The 27369-nt window shown below is 48.7% G+C and overlaps 1 protein-coding gene and 1 long non-coding RNA gene across 2 annotated transcripts in view; one reads left to right on the top strand and one right to left on the bottom strand.

The window, feature by feature from the left end:
- Positions 1-4797, bottom strand: part of RALGAPA2 (Ral GTPase activating protein catalytic subunit alpha 2) — a 93135-nt gene extending 88338 nt beyond the window's left edge. The window contains exon 1 of the mRNA XM_054290515.1: positions 4692-4797. Coding sequence (XP_054146490.1) covers positions 4692-4797 — 106 coding nt within the window. The remainder of the gene's footprint in view (positions 1-4691) is intronic.
- Positions 4798-5061: 264 nt separating this feature from the next.
- Positions 5062-27369, top strand: part of LOC128946644 (uncharacterized) — a 29565-nt gene continuing 7257 nt past the window's right edge. The window contains exons 1-2 of the long non-coding RNA XR_008483980.1: positions 5062-5144; positions 6225-6333. This is a non-coding gene — a long non-coding RNA (uncharacterized LOC128946644). The remainder of the gene's footprint in view (positions 5145-6224; positions 6334-27369) is intronic.

The following is a 27369-nucleotide window of genomic DNA, read 5'->3' as shown; positions in this document are numbered from 1 at the left end:
TTTCCACTAAAAAATAAATTGAAAAAAGAGGAAAAAAAAAGAGGGAAAAAAAGAGAAAAAAAAAGAGGAAAAAAAAAGAGGAAAAAAAGAGAAAAAAAAAGAGGAAAAAAAAAGAGGAAAAAAAAAAGAGGAAAAAAAAAGAGGAAAAAAAAGAGGAAAAAAAAAGAGGAAAAAAAAAGAGGAAAAAAAAAGAGGAAAAAAGAGGAAAAAAAAAGAGAAAAAAAGAGGAAAAAAAAAAGAGGAAAAAAAAAGAGGAAAAAAAAGGAGGAAAAAAGAGGAAAAAAAAAAGATGGGTTGAGTCTTAGCTGTGTAACCAAATGGCCTCTGTACCATCAAAACAAGCGGGTACTGCTGGAGAAAAACACCAGCAAAATTTTTTGGACGCAATTTCAGCTTTTGCATTCATCAGGCAAGCAGATCAAACCAGAAAACAGCATATTCTCAATTCATTTCTTAAAATAATGGCAAGTTGAGCATGTAGCACTTTCCTAAGTGTTAACTTGGGTCTGAAATTTGAAATAAGTTTATTTTCTACAAAGAAAGAAGTCCACTGTTTTCTAAGCATGACACTTGCTAAACACACATGAATTTCCTCCCTTTGGTCCCTACTGCAACTGATTGGGTCAAGGAAAGTTGCGTCATTTCCCCCAGAAGAAGATGAAGGGCCAAAATTAATAAATTAATATCAATATTAATATCCTCCTTGAAGCCTCACCTTGCAAGAAACCCGTCTGTTACCCAAAATAAAGCTGATTCCAGCAAGAAGGCTCAATAATATCCCACAACTACAGAAGAAAGAATAACTTTAGTCCTGGGCAAACTGATTTTTATTTAAATTAGTACCTTTCCAGCAGTAAGGCTCTGCTTGGCTGCTTGTACTATGGAAACAATTAGAGCAGGGAAACTCTTTAACGTGATATTTGTTTCCTGCAAACTACCGCTCTGAATTTGCAAGCTAAGTGCAATTATTCCTCTCCATGAATGCATCCTGTTAAACACAACTCCAGGGGAAAACAAGGCTTTCATTTACAGGGATTTCATATGAGGGAATGAGGTCATTAAAATCTAAACAAAAAGGAAACTTTCCCTCTAAATTGCGACGGGAAGAGAAAGGAACTGCCTCACCAAGAAAGCAAATCCTCCTTTTTTTCTAAATGTGGAATCTCGATGGTGACTCAGGGGTGAGTGTGATTTGAGCTGCATCCCTACAGCCACAGCCCTTTCCCACAGATGTGTCTAACTTCCAGCAGGGCTCATTCCTGCTTCTCACATGGAAAACATGGGGGAAAGTTTCCTGCGCCATTTATCACTTGAGATAGTAACAAGATAAAACCCTGACTTTGGGGGAATGCGCTGCCCGAAGGAGTTGAGAAGCACCCGAGGAAATGAGGCAGCAAGCTTGGGGCTGAAGTGCAGGAATTTGGGTTTATTTTTAGATTTACTCCCAGAGTAAATTCATGGAATTATCTCCCAGGTTACCACAGCTGCACACAGGCACCCAGAGCACTCACCCCTCAGGCAAGCACCAGCAGCCACCCCAAACCCAAATAACTTCCCTCATTCCCACACAGGACAAGCTCACAAGTCGAGCTAACACCTGACAGGAGCTGCTGCAGCAACACTCAGGAAACAGCGAGACACTCACCAGGGTCACGCCCTATTTCTTCTCTATAAACAGGACACGTTGGCTCACCCATAACTGTCAGTCACACTGAATTGCCTTACTATAAATTTAAAATTTAGGGTAACACTCAGGTACCACTTAAGAGCCTGAGTCTATTGCCAAACCCTCATTGCTGTTCCTCATACTAAAAAAAACCCAGAGGGAACACTAAGCTTGTCCCTACCACACAACCTTGCCTTTTATTTTCCTCTTAACTGCTAAATGTTATCACAGGCACCTGTTAGAAGTCATCCCTTAACTCCATGAACTTCCAAAGTCACTTCATGCTATCTTCTCAAAGCTCTCTTAATCCTCAAGTACTTGAAAAATTAAAGGAGATGAAGAGAATTTTGCAGCCACACCCTGGTTAATGATAAACCTTTACGACCAGCCTCACCCCAGAAATAATGCACAATTCTCACTTATCTTCAAAAAAAGTATGTCAGCACGAAACAGCCCGTTACCAAAACACCCCTCCAACTGGAACAGCTTCCAAAATGATGTTAACACCTCCAATTTCACAGCAGCTCCACAGAACAATCCCAGCCCTGAATTCAGCAGGAAGTGCGCACACATCCCCTTTCGAGTGTCAGTAAATGAAAGTTTCTGCCCAGCCAGCATTGGTCCTGCAGCTGTGCAGAAAACTACAAGAGGCCAAGCAGTGCCAGAACCAAAACCCCATTACTCTCCTTTGTTATCCCATCTCTGATCAAGGCACGTCCATGGAAAGCATGGGCTTTCATAACAGGTACATTTTAAAGGCAACAATTAAGGATTGCACTTGGTAACCTTGCAAATTTCACATTTAGTCTTAATTCTGTGTGCCTCCCACGTGTTTGCTCACAGAGAAAAGGCTGAAAGCACTGGACAAAGCAGCATCCCACATCTGTTAGCAGCAGCACTCCTGACTCCTGTGCCCAAGGAGAACACACTATTGAAAGAGAAGTTTCAATATAAAAATGACATTTTTACCCAAGAAGAAAATTTTTTTTTACAGAGAAAATTCTCAAGGTGCAGCAATCCTACCAAAGTCCCACAGAAACCACTCTGGGGAAGAGCAGAAGCTTCATTTATGTGGGGAAGAGCCAAATCTGTACATCCCCACCACTCTTTGTCAGGCCATTATTTTTTAAGTCTATTTTATAAAAAAAGGCCACACTACTAGAAGGCACTTCCACAAACTGCATTTAGAACTTTACTAAGTTAACAGAAGTTCTGGCTGTGAGAACATCTCCATAGCAATAAAGAAATAAGGGAAATGTTCTGGTCATTTCTCAAACACAACTGAACAGCCAATTTTAAGTCCTGTTGTTGATCTGGGTAGCGTTTTGCCCTGCCATGTGGACAGAGCACCCCACAGAGCTGGAACTCGGGTCCTAAAGGCCATTGGAGGCTTGAGAGATACCAACATAACCAACACCAACTTAAGTGGAATATTTTCTTTCACTTTGGGCACTGGACAAACTTACAGAGGTGCCACTAAGGGACCTGAAGAAATCCAAAGCTCACACGAGTCCTTATTTATGGAAACACACATTCCTTTTGCTCATCCCTCCCCTATGATCGTCTTCCCCTCTGATCTGTATCCTCCTGCTCCAGTGGAATCACAGAGGAGTAACTGACATTTTGTTTACAATTAAATTCCCGTGATTGAAACTAACAAAGGAAGAGGAGCTGGCATCTCCCAAGGAAAGGAGAGCAGGAACAGCTATTTGGAGGACGTGGGGCACTGTGGCCTGAGGGAAGCAGTTGGAGAAGCAGATACACACAATCCTACCCCTGGCCATGGCTAGGAGAGACACATCTGGAGGGAAGGAGAAAAAAAAGAAATCCAACTACTTTTGAGCCTTTATATTAAAAAAAAAAAAAAAAATCCAACTACTTTTGAGCCTTTATACCAAAAGCTTTACATGCTGGAGATTTTTTTTTAACAACTCCCACGTGTGGAGTTTTTTTTCTGTGGTGAACAGAAGACACCCAGGCGAGGGTATCTATCAAGAGAGCATCTTCCAGAAGCCACTCCCGTGCTACCTGGAATGTTTACCCCGGGCTTGCCAAGAGCAGAAACATCAGGGGCATACCCAGAGCTGCTCGGACAGTGCCTGCACTGACCCGCCGGGCAGCTGGACACATCACAGCCCCACAAAATCCTTTAATTGAAATCAGCGCCCACAAACACCTTGAATTGAGAAATCCAGGCCAAATCTACCCCACACTCTGTCCCCCAGCGGCTGCTCCCAGCCAGCTCCTTAAGGAGCTCCCAAGGAACAAGTACGGCACCCGCACCTGGAACAAACCGGCATCACCTGCAAACCAGCGGGGTACAGCACTAACCCGGCACAGCCTCTTCCCCTCAGGACACCCTGCTCCTCCTGCCGCCCGTGAACAGCCAACAGAGGCCACACACACCCTCCCGAACCGCGGCTCGCAGCTGAAACTCATCGGTGGCTCTCCACCTGCAGCAGGATCACAGCCGAAACTCATCGGTGGCTTTCCACGACCATCAGGGTGGAAGCCGCCACCTGCAAGGCGCCCCTGGACCCATCCAGCCTTGCCCCAAGCATGGAGTCACCACAAAACGCCACAGAGCGACTTCTCTCAGAGTTCAAACACCCCGAGTTGATGATATTGACAAGAGCGGAGTTTCTGCGAGCTTGTCTCTGAAACTGACCAGGGCTGAGTGTTTCCCCGCGGCTCCACAGCGAGCCCAAGGCGAGCCCCGGGACAGCGGCACACGCGGCTTTCCCCGGGCACCCCAAACTTTCTCCGGCAGCGCCTCACGGTGGGCGCGCACCGGGGCCGCCTCTGAGGCGGGGAGAGCCCGGCGCTGGCTGAGGAGGCTCCCTGCCCACAGCACGGAGAGCTGCTACCCTCGGAGAACTGCTACAGCTCGCTGCTGTCTCCCGGACACGGCAGCGGAGGGCGAGCAGCGCTCGCAGACCCGCCCGCGGCCGCGGCTCTGCCCGGGCACCCCCCGAGGGTCTGAGGGCCCCGGGGCCGGCTCCCCCCGCGCCCACCGCCCGCTCACCCAGCAGAGCGCGGAGGTGCTTCAGGCGGGTCAGCACGTCCCGCTTGGGGTCCAGCGCCTTCTGCGTGGATTTCCTGACGTCGGCGTGGCTCTTCCTGGAGAACATGCCGGCGGCACGGCGGGCAGGGATGGAGGCGCAGCGCCGGGCGCGCTCCCCGCGCCGCCGCCGCTCCCGCCCCCCGCCCTGCGCGGGGCGCGCCGGGAGCTGCCGCCCGCCCCGCTCCTGACGTCACCGCGGCGTGGCGCTGACGTCACCGGGGCGGCCGCCGGGAGCCCGCGCACCGGGACCCCCGGGAGAAACCACCGGGAATTACCGGGGGCAGCTCCGGGAGGAGCCCCCGGGCACGGCGGGGCCCCGCGCGGCTCCAGGGACCGCCGCGATGCGCAGCGGAGCATCCCGGAGAGTCGCGGGAATGCCCCGGGCAGGGCAGCGGGAATGGAGCTGGCTCCTAGGTAGGCTCTGGGTTTGCCACGGAACCGCTGAACCACAGGTTTGGGTGGGAAGGAGCTTAAAGCCCTTCCAGTTTCCACTGTCCCAGGGGGCTCCAAGCCCCGTCCAGCCTGGCCTTGGACGCTTCCGGGGATTCTAGGGCATCCTGTGCCACCCCATCCTCACAGGGAAAAAATTCTCCCCCATATTCATTGCAGATCTCCACTGAAAAACACTCAGGTTTTGAATAGTCACTTGCATTGTAAGTATATAAATATATAAGTATATAAATAATATGTCTTTGCACATATTCTGTGTAAAGACATCTTATTCATTTCTTCCCTGTCTTTACACCCAGGGAAGGTAAAAGAGCAGGCTCTTAGTTACACAACAAAAGCACAATCCATCCCAGAAGCAGAAGCCAGCAGGGTTTCAGTTAAAGGCCCTCAGATGCCCCCAGTAAAATTCCTGGGCTAAAAAGTAAATTCTAGTGAGTTTCAAAGCAGGTTGTGGTCCTAAGAAAGAAAACAAGCAAGGGGTTTCAGGGAAATGGCTTGCGTATATGCGTGTTAGTTTTTAACAAAATGATGTAAAAATCAATTTGCACATCACATAGAAATTGCTTTATCATCCATGAATTGGTGTATAAAATAAAACGTCACAGGAATTACTATTGTTAGAAGCAGAAATCTCACTTCCTCTGAGCCCTCTCAGCAATCGTTTCTGTTGCAGAGGCCTGAGGTCACTGAAACAACAGGTCAACAAGCCCTAAACACATCCCCCTGGGGACAGGGCAGTCCCAGCTCCTCCTGTGCATGCAGGAGCAGGGAAAGGCTCTGCTTGGAAGTCGCAGTGGACAAATAAATGCACAAATAATGGAGTAGGGGGCTGCAGGCAGTGCTTGCCCTGCTTTTGAGCATGGCACAGCTCTGCCCCTCTGCAGCACAGCTAGGTTGTGGAAGGGCAGAGCAAGGGCTGGCTGTGCCACCAAACCCTGTGGTAAGAAGTGAGGAATCACTTGCTGGAGTCAGGAAGATGGGTAGTGATGATGCACAGCGTTGAAAATGAAAAAAAAAAACTGATTAATCCCTTTTCTTACACAGAAAGGCTGAATGCTTGGAGTCAGAAAATTCCCTGCTGTCACATCGTCCCTTGCCTTGGAGCTGGGCTCAGGCTTGCAGTGATTCCTGTTGCACACCCTTCCCGTCCCAGGTAATTCCTATTGCACACCCTACCATCATTGGGAATAATTGCTATAGCACACCCTACCATCATTGGGAATAATTCCTATTGCACACTCTTCCAATCCCAGATAATTCCTATTGCACACCTTTCCCATCATTGGGAATAATTCCCATTGCACACCCTTCCCATCATTGGTAATTCCTATTGCACATCCTCCCCATCACAGGTAATTCCTATTGCACACCCTTCCCATCCCAGGTAATTCCTATTGCACAACCTTCCTATCACTGGGAATAATTCCTATTGCACAACCTTCCTATCATTGGGAATAATTCCTATTGCACACCCTTCCCATCACTGGAAATAATTCCTATTGCACACCCTTCCCATCACTGGCAATAATTCCTGTAGCACACCCTTCCCATCACACCATGACACACCATCTCCTTCCGGAGCAGTTCTCACTCTCCAGCAATTGTCTCACATTTTGGGTCATGTGGTGTGATTTCAGCATCTTCCTGAGGAGAGTGAATTGGGCTGTTCTGGCTCTCCCCTTCCATTGGCACAAATCAATTTCTGCAGCTGGCTGAGGAAGCACATAACTAAACTCTTGGCTTGTTCTTGTTAATTTTTTTCCCTTCCCTTTTATTTTAATTGATTTGCAAAAGTAACAGCTTCCAGTTTGTTTCTTCTGTCAGTTTCTCATTGTTGCACGGTTTTTTTTCACGTCTGCTTTGTTAAGAAAGGAGCCATTGCAGATTCAGGGATTGTGGTGCTTCTGATGTCTGATAACTTGTGTGATAAGCAGGGCATGGTTGTGGTGCTTAGCACCAAACTACATAGCTTTAGGCAATCACTGGTTTGAGGTGTGCTGGAAATTCTGCCTGTGAAAAGCTCCAGGGAGCAGAGATGCCATGCCTGGAATCACAGTGCTCTGGGATAGTCCTTGTTCTTCCTTTGAGTTCAAACATCACCAAATACAACTTTTCAAATGATTCACTTAGGAGCTGGTGTAGGACAGCACAAGCCAGAGAATGCCAGTAAACCTGCAGCAGTGACTTCAGCCTGTGCAGGAGAACCACTTGTGACTTGTGTTTTCGGACAATGCAACATTTGCAATTTCCAGAAAGTCAGATGATGCATTTCCGAAAGCCGGTGCTTAAGGTAGAATAATTTCCTGAAAAAGATTTGGTCATTCAGCTTTCAGGATCTGAGGTAAAATCTATAAAAAGCAGTCACTTCAGGCAGCAGAGCAGTGATCACTTGTGGCAGAATTACATTGTTAAAGGCCCCAGCACCGTGTGGTGTCCTGAGGGAGGTGAGAATGCCAGCACAGGCATGGCAGCGCTGGGCAGGGGTTCAGTATTCCTTGGGAAAATCCTCCTCGTGCCTCCTGGCTGGGCTCACAGGAGGACAGACCAGCCTCCATCAGTCTGGGGGAGAGTTCTGGGCTGTCACAGCTCAGCCAAGGCTCCCTGACCAAGGGGAAGGGCTGACCTTGCAGAGGCTGCCCTGCAGTGCCCGCCCCGCCAGGCTGCTGGCACTGCCCTCGGGGCTGCTCCTGCTGCAGCTTCTATTTCAGGCACTGCCTTGAGCAGTACAGGTGAGGGGCAGCACATTCCCAGTCCAAAATAGAGTGGCCTGAATTATTAATATGAGTTTGCACCGCAGGCCAGCACGCTCTCCCTGGATCACACAGCTCATGCCCTTCCTTCTTTCCCCACCCAGTGCTGGAAGCAGCCTGGTGCTGCAGGGTTTGTGGAGTTTGTGGAAATGTGACACCGGCTGCCACCTGAATTTCGCTGGACCTGATGAACAGGCAGGGTTTCTTTTCCCGTGGAGCCTGAAATTTTAATGGCAGAGATTAAATTACGGAACTCCTCCACTTGCTTGTGTCAATACAACACTTTATACTGAGCCCAGGAGAAAAGGTAGGGGAAAAGCAAACACAGGAGACAACCTACAGGTGAGGTAATGGTTTCCTTAGCATGGAATGCCACCACTGACTTTCTGTCCTTCAAACCAAATGCTTCAGATTGCGTTTCCAAAGTTGGTTTTGTGTCCTCTTGCATATCCTTGGTCCAACACATCCATTAAGGTGCTGCCTTGGAATCAGCTCCCTGGATGCTTCCTGGCTCGGGTGCAGAGCTTGGCAGAGCTTTGGTGCTGTGCCAGCGTGCTGCTTAATGAAATGAGGCTCTGCCCTCTCTGCCCTGGTATGACTAAACCTGTGGAAAAGACTTTTCCAGTGGGCTCTGGGTTTGAGGGGTTATTTTCCTAGCAGTGTTCCTGTAGGACATCCAGGCATATTCCCCTGCTCCTGTAAAGCTCTGCTTCAGGCTCAAACCACACAGAAAGTGATTAATTTCTGCTAAATTGTTTCTTCTAAGCCTGGATCCTGTGATCTGATTTCCATGGATCAGCTTCTGCAAAGGTTTGGAGTTTATGGAAGCGAAGGTGTCCCATCCATTTAACCCTCACTGAGAGTCTCCTCCAGCCCTTCTCATTTGGCACCCAAAGCAGCTCCCACTGTCCCTTGGCCTGTGGAGGTTTATTTAGGAAAATCCTGCTGGAAAATTTTCCACCCATTGCAGCCTATGAGGCAGTCAGATGTCATTCTTATAGTGAAAATGACAGACAGGAGAAATCCACTGTCAAAAATCCCTGTCAGATTTCCTTCTGCCAGAATCTCCAACTGTGCAGAGGGGAAAAGGGAAGGATTTATGTCTACTGATGGAAAAAATTCCGAAATAGAAAGAACAGGGATTGCATGTCCCTGAAGGAAACAGTCTGGAGGAAGTGAAATTTTCATGGAGTAAAAATATCAACCCACCAAGGAGAGCTCAGAGTGCCTTTGCCAAAGGTTGAACTGCACGAAGGAGTTTGTGTGGCGCGTTGTGCAAGCCCATAACCCACTGCTGCTCCAAGAGAGATCTTTCCATGAGGAAACGCTTCAGCTCAACTTGAGGGCTGTCCTAAGAGATGGCTTATGTGGTAAAAACAGGAAAATCATCCCTGTGCCTCCCTGCTCCTTGTGGTGTGGAGCAGAGATAAAGCGCTGCTTGTCTCGGGCGCATTAAATCCCAGATAAGTGTTGTTTACTTCGCCCCTCTCCAAGAGGAAAGGTCACTTGTGATCTCGCTGGAGCTGCAGCAGCAATTTCCTCCTGGCAGCGTTCACCTCTGGCCGGGTGAGGCAGAGCCCCGTCCCCTCCTTTGGGGACGCTGTTAACCCTGTCCCTGCCAGCCCTGAGCACACGGGCTCAGAGTGTGGGGTCTGAAACAGCTCTGAGGGGCAGAAACACTTCTGGTCCCAGCAAAGGATGCTCAGAGGGGGAAATAAGGGTCAGTTGTTCCTGCAACTTTCAGAGGAAGGGTCCTGCCAGCTGCAGAAAGAGTTTTTGTTGTCCTCTTGTCCCCTCCTCAGCTTCCTTGGGTTTACATTGCTGTGTATTTTACCTAAAGTCTTTTTTTTCTTTGACTGAACGTTATGTTCATACTTTCATTTTTGTCTCATCTTGCTTTGGGTCTTTATCACTCAGAGGAAAAATGAATGAGGGAGGAAGCAGCTGACTGGGATCACCCTTGAGCTGGGCTTTGTTATAGCACCCAGAGTGACCACTCTGGCTGGGATCACCTTTAAGCTGGGTTTTGTTATAGCACCCAGAGTGACCACTCTGGCTGGGATCACCTTTAAGCTGGGTTTTGTAAACACCCAGAATGACCACTGTGACTGGGATCACCCTTAAGCTGGGCTTTATTAGCACCCAGAATGACCACTCTGACTGGGATCACCTTTAAGCTGGGCTTTGTTATAGCACCCAGAATGACCACTCTGCCTGGGATCACCCTTAAGCTGGACTTTGTAAACACCCAGAGTGACCACTCTGACTGGGATCACCCTTGAGCTGGGCTTTGTTAGCACCCAAAATGACCACTCTGATTGTCTTAGTGCAGTTCATCCTGACAAACCAGGCTGTGTGGTATCTTCAGTTCTCCTTCTGAAGAGAAGATCTCAAATGCTTTTTTGTACATGAGAAGGAGAACAAAAAAAATCCTTCAAAATGAAGCAGTATCACACAAAGCAACCACTGGCCACTGATGTTCCTCACATTCTTCCTTCTTTTCTTCCTTTGCAAATGAACAACTGCAGAAAGCAGTGCAGTAATTACAGCCTGCAGAAACAGCTCGGGTTTTCCTCCATGGACAAGCATGACCAAAACTAACAAAAAAATAATTTTTTACTGACACAGCTGGTGTTCAGATGAAATTATGTGGTTGGCTTTGAAACAGTATTAAAAGAGAAATTTTAATTAACCTGTACCACTGAGTCAGAAGATAATATCTGATGCATCTAACAGGCCTACAGACAAAATATGATAAAATAATTATTTGCAATTAGATATATGCATTACAGACAATGTTGTAATTAAAATGTACTTAATGTCACAGGAGGTCCCTTATTATCAAAATAATTTGTAGGACGACTGTGGAAACAATGTGATGATTATCCATCCCCCTGGCAAAAAACAATCAGAATTTGCCAAGAGCCCAAAACATCTCTGGATTTGGAGCAGACACCAGCACAGTGTAACAGCCCAAGTCCTTTCCTGAGTTCTGCTTGTCACCAGGGTGGGCACAGGGCACCCATTTCTTGCTGTTTTCCTCAGTGCCCTGCCAGGAGATGTCCCTGTGCTGCCACACAGCTCCAGGAGTGGATGCAGAGCAGGTTGGATAAGGGAGAGATGCCCCAGGTGCTGCCCCGTTCTTCTGTGGGGAAAATTGATGTCTGTGTTCCATTATTTGCTTATCAGCTGCACTAAAAAGGAGAGATCAAATTTAGTGGGACTGGTTGTTTTCCTGCTGTGGCCACGAAAGGACTCAAACCCAAGGAAAAATTAGATTTATTGATATTGATATTTTGCATTCACATCTCAGGAGGAATGAGAGTGAGCAGGCGGCCTCTGAGAGCCCTCCACCATCAGAGCCACCTCTGCCTGCTCCTTGGAGCTGCCAGGGGACAGTGGCAGTGCCAGCTGCCTGCTCCAGGCCCTGACCTCATCAGGGCTAATGAAAGCCTTGGCAGAGCTCTCCCCCTGATTAACATTTCCCTGTCAGAGCTGCTGCTGCACTGCAGTCAGGGGCTGCCTGGCTGTTTCTCAGGCTTTTTCTCATGGCCACCGCTTGGATTCATGCCCCCCACGCTTGGAAAATGCCTCTGGACGTGGATGGAGGCTTTGTCTGAGCACAGAATGAAGAGCAAACCTCTTCACAGGGTGGATCTTATCCTAGGGACACATCCTTCTGCACCTTATCCTAGGGACACATCCTTCTGGGAGGGTAGTGGGGGCAGCAACAGTGGTGTTAGTGCTTCTTTATGGAAATAGATATTTCCTCAAATCTTGAATAGTAAGGAAAATTGCTGCAAAGTGTATTAATGGCTCAAGTAGAAAACAACCCCCCCCCAAGTATATCATCATCTGTGTCTTTATCTTCCTTACGCTCCTCCACTTCCCCGTTTTCGAGAGAACAAAGGGAATGTGCCAAAGCTGCTTTGGGATTTCAATGAAAAATAATGAGAATTCATTGCTAATTAGGGCTCCAACTGAAAAAAAAAAAAACCTGATCTTTGCAGGGACACTGTTAATGAACTTGTAAATTGAAGCTGCAGGCTTGCATCCCTGTAAACATTCCCTGGGTGGATTCTGTGTGTGTGTGTGCAGGAGCAGTGGGCGAAGGTGCCCAGAACTGTCCATGGCACTTTGGAAGTGGCAAGGTTTAGTGTAAGGAGTTGCTGAAGGCTAAGCTGAAGGCTTAGATGGCAATGCACTCATCTCACAAAGTGTTTCTCTTTGTAAAAGAGAAGAATGGGAATCCATTGTGTATTTTTGATCAGCCTTAATCTAATTAGAAACGCCTTTATTTATTCTTGTTGTGCACTGTTGGGAGTGGTGGACAGCCACAAGTGCTTGGGGTACTCAGGTGTCACTCCAAACTGCCATGTGGTGGGGATCTGCCCCTTTATCCACTCCCAGGGCATTTTAACCAGGATAAGAGCCTGCCATGACTGTGGGATTTCCCACAGCTTGGGCTGTGTGCTGCAACTCCTGGGTCGGGAGAGTTAAATAAAATGTATTTTATTTTATTTTATTTTATTTTATTTTTATTTTACTTTTATTTTATTTTTATTTTATTTTATTTTAATTTTATTTTATTTGCCAGCCCTGTTTTCCTCTCTCCCAGGAGAACAGTGCGAAGCCATTGGAGGACAATGAGCAGGAGAGCGTAGGACACTCTTGAAACCTGATCAGAGGTTGGAGATGGCAAGAAGCAGATAAAATTCATGTTGGTTGTGCACATCTTCCAATGAACTTGCAATGAAACAGGAGCCCACAGAGTGGGTGGTGCCAGCAGGTGCCTCTGGGGTCAGCTCAGGTAGGGACACCCAGAGCAGGGAGCTCAGGACTGTGCCTGGTTGGCTTTTGGGATATGTCCAAGGATGGAGCCTGCCCAGCCTCTGCAGATAACCTGGGCCACCTAAAAAAGGGGGATTTGTATGCTTGAATGGGATTTTGTGTGTTGCAGTTTGTGTGTTTTCCTCTTTGCAGGAGGTTTGAAGAAAAGGTGCAGAGCATTAGGGATGAAGTGCAGCATGAATATGAGGGGCACAGGAGGGAAGTGAAACAGTTCATCCTTGTTCTGGTATTAATTTTTTCTGTTTCATCCAAATGCATGGATTTTATTTCAGAGAGCGTGTCACAGCTGATGAGATCCATAATGGAGCCATTCAGGGCCATCTCTGAACATGCACTTTTCCCACATATAACAATGTACCTGAAATTTTGAAAGATGGAATACTCATTTGCCAATTTAAAAAGAAAATGGAGAGAACAATAGAGAGAGGGGCTCGTGGAGTTCTGAGTTCTGAGGAAAAGGATGGAAAAACACATGTACATTTAGAATGATGTTGACATTTCTGAAATCAGAGATATGGTGTTTTATCTAAATTACACCAAAGCCCTCCAAGATAATGTGCCGTGTAATAGCTGCAGTTCTAGGCACTATTTCATTTTCAATTTTCTGTACAAAAAGCATGATTCTTATCCACAGTTCCAGTTCAGTGTTTGACAAATTATTCCCATGCACTGCCCAGCTGCTAGGGGAAGCTGTGTTTGAGGGGAAGAGGCTGCAGCTCCCCCCTGCTCTGCCCTGGCTTTGCCAGCATTCCTGGTTACCTGGAGAGGAGGCAAACCCCACGGCTGGGCTTGGTGTGCTCTGAAGGGCCCTAAGGCACAAAGGAGCAGTAGAAAAGCCTGGGGTGCTGGGAGCAGGTCCTCAGGAGCCTGTGGAGGAGCTGCTTTGGTGTAAAAATCAGGTAAGACCTGATAAAAACAGGTCCTGCCATGTGCCTGTGTACCCCAGTGCTGCTGGCTGTGAGTGCTCGTGCATGGAATGTGCTGGGCTCACATTACAGAGGTGTTTCCTTCTTCTTGGCAGCTGGAAAGGTTTAAATCCCTTTGGCATCACTGGTGGTGCCACTGGCAAGGCCTGGTCTTTTCCTGGGAGTGACCCACCGTGAGCTGTGCAGAGCAGGATACAGGTGGAGCTCATGGGCATGTGCAGGGTGAGGGAGGTTCCTGCAGTACTGCTGTGACTCAGGGGTCCTGTGCTGGGGTGTGAGAGGTAAAATAACCCCCTGCCTTCAGGAGCTCCCTCCTTTCTTGTGGGTATCCACAAAAACCAGGATGTGCTGCAGCAGGACACCCTGGGAGGAGAAATGTGATGGTCTGACGTCCTCCAAGTCCTTTGGCCCAAAGCTCTTGTTTCCAGCCCAAACCTCTTGTTTCCAGCACTACTTGGATAATATTCTAGAAAAGTCTAGCAGTGTGGGAAAGTTATTTCCCTTCTGCAGGTGTGCCAGTGGTGCTGAGTGAGGGAAGCTGGAACTCGAGTCAAGAATTCTGTTTGGTTCCCACACAGAGTCCAAGGTACCCTGACGGAGCTGGCAAGGGACTGCAGGTAAGATTGGTGACTGATGCTTATCTGAAAAGAGGGATTTCCACTCCCATCCCTGGCTGTGATGGGATGGAGAGCCTGCTCCCTCTGCAGGGAGCTCCAGCTGCATGGGTTTGTCCTCAGAGTAGAGGTAGGAAAACTCCTTTCTCCTGAGAAGTCTCCTGTGAGATACCAATGGATGAAATCCGAAAAGATGTTATTTTTGGCACACATGCTGACAAGTGAGTGATCCTCAGCAAGCTGTGGGTGCAGCCCCAGGGAAGGAGGTAGAAACTGGGATCTGCAGAGTGGAAGCAGGAGGCTGCAGAGTTCCTTGTCATTAGCAGGGAAAGGAGGGTTTTCATGACAACCAGAAAGCATCAAAATATAAATTAAACTCTGCTAGGAAATGAAATTCAGGGGACAGAAATAGTTTCCTTGGCAGGCCAAGAATAATTCTGGCAGCACTCAGACTGGTTGCTAAGTGAGGGGGCAGAGCAGGGGAAGGGTAACAGTGCCTGTGATTGTGGTTGCTGCCTTAACAAATATATGCATTAAAGGTAGCAAGAGCCTGCTTTTAAACCATGCAGGATTTCTGTGTTTGGAAACAGAGTCAGGGAACCAAGGGTCAGAAGAGCCTTGGCGTGCATCTCAAAGTCTGTCTGTGGTCGAAATAAATGTGTCTGTTTCAGCTGATCACTGGGAATGAATGTGTATAAATATCTAAAATTGTGCTAGGGCTCCTGAACAAGGTTAACTGAGTGTCTGTGCCTTGGCAATGGCAGCACAGCATCAGGAGAGGAAACTGCTGTGAGGAACAGCTCATTGCAGACAAGTGCAAGGGAAATGGCTTTCATTAATTCCTGTCTTTACATCAGGCCCTGATCCAGGTTCCCCTGGGATGGAGGCAGAGCTTCCCCTGGACTGCAGCAGGTGTGGGATTGAGCCCTGCAAAGAGCCCACTGGAGGGGACAAACTAAGATGGAAACTGCAGTATTTTGGCCCTGGGTGTAAATGGTTTATGGTATTTATTTGTCTTTGTCAAACATTAAGAGTCATGGCTGGAGAAGCATGGCACGTGTGTCAGGTAGTTCCAGAAAATGCAGTGGCCACAGCTCGTGCCAGCCTGCCCCAAGTCTGGTTTTGTGCATTTTGGGCTGGTGCAAGAGCCACGTCACTGTCCACAGCCGGACATAGCAGGGATGCTTCTGCAGTGGAAGTTGCTGACTAAACTGAGGGAGCTGCTATTTTGGGGCAGATATCCCTTTCAGTGAGCATGACAGGGCAGAGATCCCTAGGAAAGGATGTTAAAGGTGTAGGTCCTTCTGAGCCTGCTTGGCTCGCAGGCTTGGGTGCAAACTTGGAGTAAAAATACAGCTGGTTTACTTGGGGAAGGTTCTCTGTTCCAGTGTGTGTTGTGATCTCTCTTTCATACACACACCCCTAATTTTAGGGGTAGGTTGTGCTCAAATATTCGCAGAATTAAAAAAGGCAGGAGGAGAATCTCTGGGCAAAAATGAGATTTGAGTTTGTCAGGTCCTACCCCTGCACATGGTCTGAGGTCTTGTTGTGAACATTTTGGCTTGAGGGATGTTGTGAACATTTTGGCTTTGGTGTGCAGCAAAGAACTTTGTGTTTAGGGCAGCCAGCTCACAGCTGGACACGGGTATGTTCATATTCAGATTTATCTCTTAAAGAAACCAACTGGGGCAAAGCCAAGCTCATGTGTGTCACAGAGCTCTGGAGAACTCTTCTCTGGAGGGTTTGTACCAGTCTCAGGATCAGTGATGGATTTGTTCCCATCCTCAGGAAAAGGAAAGGTATTATGGGATGACAAAATTATTAACCCACAGAGAGAACTTGCAAAATTAGATCTCTCCTGGGTCATGAGGCTGGACACTTGTGCAGCCAGAAAAGCTACAAAAATTGCTGTGTAAAAGATGATGCTCTTTAACTACCTGCTATAGCTGGTACTGCTGTAGTACACTGTAATTTGATTTACTATTGATTTTCTGTCCTGCAGTTGTTGGCAGCAACCATAGAGACCCCTTGGTTTAATGCTTATTTGCATGTTTAATTACTCTATAATAGTGCAATAATTACCATGTAGCTACAGAGGAATTACATGCTTGTCTGTACTCTGTAAACCAGTGTCAACCTCCTCTGCAAACAAATAATTATGCAGCTAACATACCTGTTTAACTTCCCCAGGAATTAGCAGAGGAACAGGAGAAATGCAGAAGATGCAGTTGCTGGGGGTTTAATTAATTATTTATAATTTTTCTCTGTGAAATTCTTTACTTGCCTCATTCTATCTCCTACCATAATGTCAGACAATACAAACTGGAACTGGGGAAAATATTGGTGTGGAGTTAAAGCTGCTGAGGTTGAGCTCTATAACCATAAACAGTGATATTCCAGAGCCTAGTCACTCTGCATCTGCAGGTTGTGATGGAACAAATGGAAGTGTTTCCAAACAACTTCTGACTCGTGCAGCCTCTTCTGGAAGTCGGAGGAAAGCCACGAGGTGGCAATGTGCACCAGGAAATCAAGCTGGCACTTCTCGGGGATCAATCACTCAGCCCTGAAATGCGGCTGGATGGACACTCGGCCTCCCACAGGAGCTGTGGCAGGATTTCGAGCACTTTTTCCCTGTAAAAAATATACGTTTGTTTTCCCAGGACTCATTAAAAAAGCTGTAGGGCTGAACATCTCCTCCTCCTGCATTGTTTCTACTCAGTAAGTTTGTGTTTGCTTTAGGCTCGGATGCTCCCTGCGGATTGTTTGGAAAACATCTCGCCTCGTGTTTCCCCTTTCCTCTCTGGGGATCTGTTTTGGTTTCAGTGCATCCAGCATTGCTGGTGCTCATGGCAGGAGCTCTCCAGCTTCTGACCCAGCCACTCATCTCCTCCCTTTCCCCTGCCCTGTGGTGGGGAATGTTTGCAGAGCGTGGTGGAGGAAGGAGTGCATTTCTGGGGTGCAGCAGGACCTACCAGTGTGCTGTCCTAGCAACACTGTACTGGTGATGGGGACAAACTGGTTTTATCCAGTGTAAATCAAGTGGCAGATCAGTGTAAATCAAGATCTTGATGATCCACAGGGACGCTGGGAAGCAGCATCCTGCAAGATCTCCAAAAGAGTGCCGAGTTTATTTCCTGTTGTGTTGCTTTGGAGATGGCAAAATGGGCTAAACTTAAGGAAATTCTGGGTTCTCTCAGGACTGACATGTCCTCAGCTGTGCCTGCTGCAACACCCAGTACAGGGAAGGGATGTGTGAGGTGCTGGGACCCTGGGGGTGACAGGGACAGTCAGAGCAGCTCTCCTGTCTGTGGCACTGTCCTCGGACAGGGTCTGCTGGCCACCGGCCACAGCACAAAGCTGCTGCTCTCAGGTCCTCTAAAGCACACCTACCTCATAATCAGTCTCATTTCTCTGAGGAAAGGAGGATACTTGGCTCCCTGCTTTTCTTTATGAAGTCAACTCATTTATTTGCTCTTCAGAAGGGCTCTTTACAGCCCCTTCAGGACCGCTGGTGTGTGGCTGTGGGGTGGGCGGCTGCTCTGGGGCTGCATGCTGTGCCAGGGCAGCTCTCCAGCAGCAGGGATGGATGTCTGCAGTGCAGCACTGCAAATCCCCATCCAGGGGAGATAACAGCAAAATTTGGAGTAACTATTACCCCATGTTCAAAACTGGGAGTGGCTATTACCCCATGTTCTCCTTGCAGCCCAGCCTGAGCCATTCAGACACACTGCTGCAGTGCAAGGGCGGTGTTAATCTTCCAGCAGAACAAATGCTGTGAGTTATTGCCTGGACACTGTTGATTCCTCCCTGAACATCTCCCAAATCTGCCCAGGAGAAGCTCTCTGGCCGTTCTGCCTGTGGGCACCAGATGGCATCATGGTGGAGCGCTGGGAGCTGGCAGCCAGCACAGGCAGGAGGAAGCTCAGCTTTGAGTTTTTCTGGGCATGGTTCCAGGCAATAATATCTTTTCCTACCAGTTGTGAAGGATCTGAACTTTGCTTCACACCAGAAGCTTAAAAAAAGCAACTGTTTAAAAACTTGAATCCCTTCCCCAGCTTGCAGGGTGCTTGAGGCATCCAAGGCCTCGCAGGCCGCGTCCCCTCACGTGCCATGTCCCCACAGCCAGCCCGAGAGCACAGCAGTGCCCTGGAGCTGCAGGGCTTGCTGTGGGGCTGTGGCTTTCCCAGATGGGCTCAGAGTGGGGCTCTGCAGTGCCTGTGTCACTGCCACTGGCAGCACAGGGCTCTCAGGACATCCCAGCACAGCTTGGCCAGGAGGAGAGCAGGACTGAGCACAGTCTGTGCAGAGTTTGGGCAGTGCTGCACAGCCTCGCTGGCACATTTCCCACACCCAACTCTGCCACCTTCTGCCCCTCTGGCTACTCTCTTGTGTTTTTCAAAATTTTTTCATTTTGCTGTTTGAACGGTTTTTTTGTGTAGTTAAGTGGCTTTCAAATGCAAGGCGGTGTAGTAGATAGGGTTAGGCGCTCGGAAAATCTCGCGATGTCACGGAAAGCAGTAGAATTCCTCTCCCCCTAACGCCTAGTGATAAGGGATCACCCAAGAATGTAGTCCCCCCTAACATTAGTAACTTTTGACTCCTTACTAACCAATTACGGTAAGGCAAGACCCCTGACGTAGAGAAGAAACCTTCCCGAGTATAAAACCCGACGAGACGGGACAATAAAGGCCTTTGAACCGTCCACCATACTAGTGCTAGCGTGTGTTCTTGGCCCGAGTGACCCTGGAGAGTTTGAGTCGCCATGCCGTTTCCTCAGAACCAGGCCACCTTGCCTTGCATCAGAAGGCAACAAGGCGGTGTGTCCCAAAAAGTATTTAGGGACACATCACCTTGTGAGGGTTTTTGTTTTTCCTGTGGAAAAAGTCATCCCTTTAATTTTGGCTCTCTAAAGAGTGCAAAGCCAGGATTTTCCCTGTGTGGCTTCTCAGAGAGATGAGCAGAAGCTGCACGCTGCCAGTGCATCCCCAAGCTTCCAGCCCCTTGATTTGAAACAATTGGTTTTTTTCTGTGGGTTGATAAGGGCTCTGTTCAGCACAGGGACAAACAGCAAGGCTGATGTTCTCTCCCACTAGCTTTGTCCCAAGACAGGAAAGCGAGCTTCACCCGCCCAGATGATTCCCAAAGGCATCACAGGGCTGAGTGGGGAAGCCAGAGGCGCTTCCCTGAAGAATAGAGCCCTCAGTGTCTGCACCCCAACACTGCTGCTGTTCTGTCCATCTGTCTGTAGCTCTTTGTTTTGTCAACATCTGTAGCTGTGAGTAAATAGCGGCCGGGCAGAGCGCAGCTTGTGCGGCTGCAGCGCCGGCTGGGCCGATGTCTGTCCCTGTGCCACCTCTGTCCCGAGCAGGGCACGCGGGGGACAGGGCTCCAAAACCCTCAGCCAGCATGGATGGTGGTGCTCTGTGCTCCCCTGACTGGCTCCTGAGCCTGTGTGATCTACAGCAGCCTCTGGGGAGAGGTGTTGGAATTCAGGACATCCCCCTGCCAGGGGGCTAAGAGACCTTGGCACAGAGCCCAAGACACCTGTGACTTTGATTATGGGCCATGGAAAAAAATTACAGCCTTATATGAGGATCTGCAAGCCACGAAAGTCTAAGTAGAATAATAGTTCGTTTGTCACCAGGTGAAAAATAGATTTTTTGGGGTTTTTAGAATGGGGGTTCAGGAGGTAAGATGGAGGAATCTGGGCGTGTCCAGCCTTTCTTCTTCTTCTTCTTGGCCTCCATCTTCTGCTGTGATGTTGGCACTTTTGGATTGGTTTAAGGTAGAAGCTCACTGTCTAACATAGGTGATAGGTATTGGGAAGTTACTGTAAATAAAGTACATGTAGTTATTAGTATAAAAAGATAACACCACCCCAAAGTGGTCAGTGTGCCTCTGTCTGACCTGCTGAGCAGACCTCGGCAGCCCAGAGAAAGAATTTTATAGACAAGAAACAATAAACAATCTTGAGACTGAAAACTGAAGAGTTCTGACTCCTTCTTCAACTGCTAGGCTAGGAAAAGAGACTTTCTAATATGTCTCAGGGTCACTTTGACCAGCAGAAGTCCTGAGAGAGAGGCTGCTGCACTGGGGCTGAGCCCCTGAGCCTGTGAGCACGGCAGGACCCAAGTGCTCATCTGGTCAATCTGTGGAAAACATTCCTGTTTTCTCTTGTCAGCCCCCACCAGAAATCTTTTAGGCTGTGCTGTTTTATAAAAAAATTTAAGTATTTATAAGTGTAGAAGCACTCTGAACTATTAGGAGAACTCATTTTATCAGGGGCAGCTTTAAAACCCTGCTCTCCCTGCCCAGTGCCACCGCCTGCTCTCGGGCAGCTCCAGGCAGAGTGACTGCAGGGATGGACTTGGAGCAGAGGGTCTCTGTGGTTTGTGTGGATCCAGGCAGGCAGAGGGGCAGGGCTGGGAGGGGATGCTGCTGTCATTACAGCCCCCAGGGATGCAGAATGGGAGATTGACAGCCAGGGGCTCTGTGGCTCAGCAGCTCCCAGGGACCGGCTAAATGTCACCGGCTGTAGGAGGGACACAGTCTGGGCAGGCACCTTCCTTCCCCTGGAGCAGCCTGGCAGTGCTGGAATCACCCCGTGGCATTTCTCTGCTCAGGGACCTGCTAATGAGCAGGTGATGTCTGTGTCAGTGAAACCTCAGGGCTGTTTCCAAAGGAAAAATAAGGTCACAGATGCTTGCCAAGGAAGTATTGTCGTGAGCTGTTAGTTAGGCTGCAAGAGTTAACTTTGGGAGCTGTGCTTCATCTTTCTTCTCCACTGGCTGCTGTTGTATCTGAAATCACAATGCTGTTTTCCCTGGAGCTGTCTAAGGCAGCCCTGGGCTCTTGCATGCAGGGGGTGTTTTCCCTGGGTCCTGCAGTGTCCGAGCTGTTTGGTTTTCCAGGCTCAACGTCCCTCCTGTGAGAGTTCCCATTCTAGGTGGGTTTGTGTCTTTGCAACATCCCAGGGCTGTGCAGAAGAGGGGTAGGAGCCTTCTGACCCCACAGTGCTGAGGAACACCTTGGGAAAAGGGCAGGCAGGATCCCGGGCACCTGGCTAGGGTGATGAAATGTCCAGGCTGAGGGCTGAGGCTTGGCTGAAACGTGCTCAGATCAAGTTTTGCCTAGGTCTGTGATCAAATGTGCCCGTGAGCTGCCTTTGAGCAGAGCCACAGTGCCAGTGGCTGGGAGGCTGCTCGGGGAGCAGCTTGTGCCAGACACCACAGGGAATGCAGGCTGGATCAGCTGTGCCACCATGGATCCTGTGCCACCTGTCCTGCCTGGCCAGGTGAGGAGCCCCCTCCAAGGTCCCTGTGTGCTGCTGTGGTGCACAGCTGGAGGAGTGGGCTTGGATAAACACGCTCATGTTGCGCTGTTTGCACAGCACTCAGTTATTTTGGATGGCTAATTAGTGTTTTCTCTGTTTTGCTGGTTCTGCATTGATCTGATACACGGTGCTAAAGGCTGTGCACGTGGGATAGTGTGTCCATCACTTTGTCAGGAGCCTTCACCTGTCTTTGTTCTGTCGCATTCAGAAATGCTGCGCCAGGCCCACCGACCATCTCTTGGTTGCAGCTGATTTTTTTCCCTCCTTTGTAGGCTTGGCAGTAGATTTTGCTTCCATTGAGCATAAGGGGAAGACTTAAAAGCACAGAGGACTGTAAGGAATCTCATTTCACTGGAAGGTTGGGTTCCTAATTGCCCTTTGTGCCATTAAAAAAAAAATCTCCCCATATGCGTTTTGTTTTGTTTGTGGGCTTTTCCCTCCCCACGCGGGCAAAAAATCAATTGATCAATGTTTGTTACAAAGTTATGAACAAACGTCTCGGGGCTCTTTGCTGCATTGATGTCAGGCTCAGTGTGTTCTCCTCACTAACAAAATTAGTTGCAAAGTCAGCAGGAGGTTGGGAGAACAGAGCATGGGGTTTGTTTGCATAGCACACAGTCTGGCTGCCGCTTAAATAACAAACCCTGCCTCGCCGCGCGCACATCTGACCAGGGGCTGGCTTTTGGTTTTGTTTTAGGAATTGTTGTTTGAATAAAAGGTCATTTACTGCCTCACTGGGGGGAAAACAAGAGCGTAAATGTACAGTGGTGTGCTGCACACTGCCGGTTTTCAGCGGGGCCACAAAGGAGACGGTGTGCGGGAGCTGTAAACAGGGCACACCACGGGTGTGGGGCTGGGCATGGTGTGACCTGGCAGGGGCACACCTCCACGGGGCCCAGGGACACAGAGAGGGGCTCTGGGAGGGGTCACATCTCCATGGACCCAGTGATACAGAGATGGGGTGTGTAGGGTGCTCACACTTCACCCATGGTCACAGAGATGGGTGTGAGGGGCTCACACCTTCACCCATGGTCACAGAGATGGGTGTGAGGGGTCATAGCTTCACCCATGGTCACAGAGATGGGTGTGAGGTGCTCACACCTTCACCCATGGTCACAGAGATGGGTGTGAGGGGTCACACCATCACCCATTGTCATAGAGATGGGTTGTGGGGTGTTCATACCTTCACCCATGGTCACAGAGATGGGGCGTGAGGGGTCACAGCTTCACCCATGGTCACAGAGGCTGGGTGCGAGGTGCTCACACCTTCACCCATGGTCACAGAATTGGATATGAGGGGGTCACACCTTCACCCATGGTCACTTTCAGTGTTTACATGTTGTTCCTAATGTATGGAAACAAACATCTCAATGTTTACCTGTTATTTCTAGTGTGTGGAAACAAACGTGTGCAGGGAAGCTGTCACAAAATGCCCTTATCACTTCCTCCCACCTCTTTCTCCAGCGCTTCTCGTGGTTCTGCTGGAACAGCAGGAACCCAAAATGTGCCAAATGAAGAGATATCATTTTAATTTATGGGAGTTCTTAAAAGGCTTCTTTAGGTTCAGATTAAACCCTACTGCAGGTTCAAGGGAAAGTTTAAGAAAATCAATTTTCCCAGGCTAAAAAGAGCAAACCCACTGTAGTGTATATAGTGCCCTTTGTTACTGGAATCAATAGCTCTGTTCCCAGGGCTGAATAATCACTTTTTTATATAACATTAGTACACACACAGACTTATCTCCTCCAGACTTTGTTGTTGAACTGGCAGTAAAATATTTTTGACATTTAACGGTTTCTTGCTCTTATCCTTGTTTAATTTTTCCCTATATCTGAGCCTTGCTCTGAGCTTGAAATGGGGCGATTATTCCCTGCTGTGGCACTGGCGTGGAGTATAGAAATGTTTCAAATTAACATTTTCCCAAGAAATCATAAGAAGTGTCAAGCATGATAGTAGCTGAATGCAGCATCATTTGGGTCTGGTTTTGGCCAGGAGTGTTTTCAGGCTGCCTGTTCCAGAGTGCTGGGGTGAGAGCACATGTGGACAGGAGCTGTGTTTGGAAGCAAATGATGTGAGGAGGAGCTGATTGCCCCTGTCCTGCCCTGCACCAGGGGGTGTTTATTCCTTGGGCAGCAGGTGCTGTGAGGAGATTTGTCCCCCTTTGCCCTCAGCAGGATTTTCCTCCCATCCAGGGGTGGGAGCATTCACAGAGCAGAGTTATGGGCCCACAGCAGGGCAGGTGTGCAGGTACCTGGGTGCAGGGCTGGGACAGGAGGCTTTTCATGCCCTTAATCTTAGTTAGAATATTGCAAATCGCCTTGCGAGGACACGAGCCCTCCGCCAGCCTAGGAAAGGCTGACGGGAACAAAGGGCTTTGCTGGTTTGTTTCAGTAATTCAGGCTGATTTCCTCTCTGTGTTTTAAGCATCACCTTTCCCACTTACAGGCAGCAAGGCCATGATTAGGAGGGCGTTGTGCGCCGGTGGCGCTGGCTGTCGCACATAATGGTCTGACATTTCGGATCACCCGCAGCTAATCAGCCGGACGTGGCAGCACATCCCAGCCGGCCATTAGGGACGTGTGGCTGCCAGTCCCTGCGCTGCCAGGGCAGGGGCAGGACCAGGAGGGTTTCCATAGGGCTGGGAAGCATCCAGCCTGCAGGGCTTGAGCCCCCCATGCCCTGCTCTGGGCACCCCAGCTTCCCTGCCAGCAAGGGGCTGCTCCGTCTGCTGGAGGACTGGAGATCTTCCACCCAAAATAATGGGAACCAGTGCTTTCCACAGCTTCCTGATGTTCCAAGAAGCCACATGCCGTTGCTAGTTTCTGGAATCTTCCTGTGTCCAGGCCTGGCAGCCCAAAAAAAAAGAATAACAAGGAAGAAATAACTGTCTTGCTTCTCAGGCTTCTTGCATGGCAGAGTTGCTTGGGATGTTTCTTAAATATCATTTGAGCTTGTCCACTGCTGAGGAAACAGGATTTCTGCTGAGGTGCTGGCCAGGCTTGGGAAGAGCGGGGCACCCTTTGGGAGCTGCCTGAGCAGCAGGATCTGGCACATGCCTCTCCAGGCTCTGATTTTGTGACAGAGACCTTGTTCTGCAGATTGCAGGGCTTTGCCTTCCAGGGGCTTTGCTGCTGCAGAGCATGCCCAAAACACGCTGAACTGCCAGAGAGAGATGCAGGTGAGGTCTCTGCTAATCTCCACTTAAACCTTCAAATGATTGAAGTATCCAGTGTTAGCGATGGCATGAAGAAGTCAATGTTGAGTGTGGTTCCTCCAGTGCCCACTTAAAGATAATGTGTTTTCATGGACACAGTTCAGCATATAAAAGACAAGTTTCTACCTGGTTACAGCACCTTGGAGTAAATGATGAGTGCTAGGACTCCTTTTTTCTTTATTTTTTTTCTCTCTTCAGAAACAGTGAAATCAAAGTCATTTACTGTGGCTGGTGCTCCTGTCAGTAAACATTTGCTCAGCGCCCAGCTGAGGCTTTGGGGAGAAGGTGCCAGGTTTTTGCAGAGCTGGCTGGGTTTGTGGGACAGGCTGTGTCCCCTGAGGAGCCCCACTGCCTGTAGGTGACACTGGGGCTGGGGCTGGCTCACCCACAGCACAGGTATCCTGTAATGCCATTTTCCTGCTCTGCTCAGGGAGTTGATGCTGTGCTACCTGGGTGATGTCCTCCAGTTACATCAAAATGCTCCAGAGGCCTTTGGACCTTGGGCTGGGAGAAGGAAACTATGGGTGGGTGCTGAGGAGATGAGGAATGAAAATTTCTTGTGTAATTGGTGGGAAATCCCCTCCAGAGTGCCCTGATGTGTCCTATTCCATCACCAGAAGGATGCCTGGACTGCTTTTGGCCATTCCTTGTTCCTCAGAGCAGTTCTCCCTCGTGTGTGCCATAGGGAAATCACTTGTTGGCTGAAATCCCAGCGTGTCCCTGGGGCTTTGTGCTGCTCCCATGCTCCTGCAGCCCCTCCAGCTCGTGGAAACTCTTCTTCCCCTGCACTGCCCTTCCATAACTGCTCAGCTTCTGGGGAGAGAACACAGAGAAAGCAGCGACGACACATCTTTGTTTTCTGGGGTTTCTCCTCATCGGCTTAATTGCAATAACATTTATATCACATAATATAGTGCAGCAGGGTTGTAATTTTCCTATCATCCAAATTGCAGGCTGAAAATGCTGTTAGGAAAGGAGTGTAGAGACTGAATTGCTGCTTTCAAAATGACTCCTGTTAACTGACAATGTGACCGGCAAATGGCTCCCAAAGGCGGCGTGGCTGGGAGCAGCCCGTGCAGCTCCAGCCTGGCGTGGCTGGGCACACACTGAATAAAACATCGGGGCCTGGGAGCAGCTGTGTCTCTGCAGACACTCCTGCTCCTCTCAGGGACATGCCAGACCTGTGCCTGCTCCTTGCTGAAGGAAATGCTGTTCAAATGGCACTTGTGGAATTCAATTCTCGCGTTCGTGAATGCTTCCTGTGTCCCTGTGAGCCCCATTGGCTTCCCCTGGATTTCCTGGGGCTGGGATTTCAGTGGTGTGTTCATGTGGGATGCGAGGGGTTGCCTCCCAGCAGGTGCACAGCCAGCAGGATGAGTTAAGAGACTCGTTTGTGTAATTTAGGTCCTTGATGAAATGCCAGTGCTGTGGCTGTGACCTCTGGAATCCCTGTCTGCCTTGGGAAGCACTGAAACATGGGCTGCAAACTGCTGGGCCAGGTGGTGACATTTTCTTCTACCTATACCTCTGACTCCAGACAGGCTTTGGAAGTCCAAATGCCAGCAGTGCAAAAAAGGGTTTCACCCAAATTAATCCTCTCTGGTACTGGGCTTTCAGAAAAGCTTGTGAAAAGGCATTTTTGTGGGTTTTGAGTCAACAGCTTCTGGCTGGGGTTGGGATGTTTATTTTTTTTTAACATTTTGGCTGCTAATAGAGGGTTTTGCTTGATTTCCCAGTGAATAGTCCCACCATGTGTGCGTTAGCATGTGTCATAATCTCTGTCTTGCTTCCAGGTTTAGTTTTAGCTGTCAGGAAAATAAATTCTGCTATTTGAGTCTATTTTGAATTGTTGTATCCTGTTCCACACCACCATCAGGTTTTCTTTTTTCTCCTAAAGATCCCAAGCAGGGTTAGTGTAGCACAAACATTGTGGCGGCTCTTGCTTGTGCTCCAACTGGTTCACAAGTTAGTTCTGTAAATGTTACTTACAGTGGGTATTAAGCTCCTTTTTCCAGGCAAAGTAACTTTCCTTCCGTTCCTTTTCCTTCCCTTTTCCATTTCCCTTTTCCATTTCCCTTTTCCATTTCCCTTCCCTTCCCTTCCCTTCCCTTCCCTTCCCTTCCCTTCCCTTCCCTTCCGTTTTCCCTTTCCCTTCCTTTTTCCTTTTCCTTTTCCTTTTCCTTTTCCTTTCCTTTCCTTTCCTTTCCTTTCCTTTCCTTTCCTTTCCTTTCCTTTCCTTTCCTTTCCTTTCCTTTCCTTTCCTTTCCTTTCCTTTCCTTTCCTTTCCTTTCCTTTTCCTTTCCTTTCCTTTCCTTTCCTTTCCTTTCCTTTCCTTTCCTTTCCTTTCCTTTCCTTTCCTTTCCTTTCCTTTCCTTTCCTTTCCTTTCCTTTCCTTTCCTTTCCTTTCCTTCTTTCTTCCTTCTTTCTTTCATTCTTTCTCCTCCCTGGAAGAACTTCTTTTTTTCCCTGCACATCACCAGAGCCGAGGCCTTAAAGTTTTG

This window comes from Melozone crissalis, unplaced genomic scaffold (genome assembly GCF_028551555.1).
Source record: "Melozone crissalis strain CALT ecotype California unplaced genomic scaffold, PUWL_Pcris_2 ptg000081l_1, whole genome shotgun sequence".
Taxonomy (NCBI): domain Eukaryota; kingdom Metazoa; phylum Chordata; class Aves; order Passeriformes; family Passerellidae; genus Melozone; species Melozone crissalis.
The sequence above is the reverse complement of the archived record's forward strand: the minus strand, read 5'-3'. Positions and strand labels throughout refer to the sequence as shown.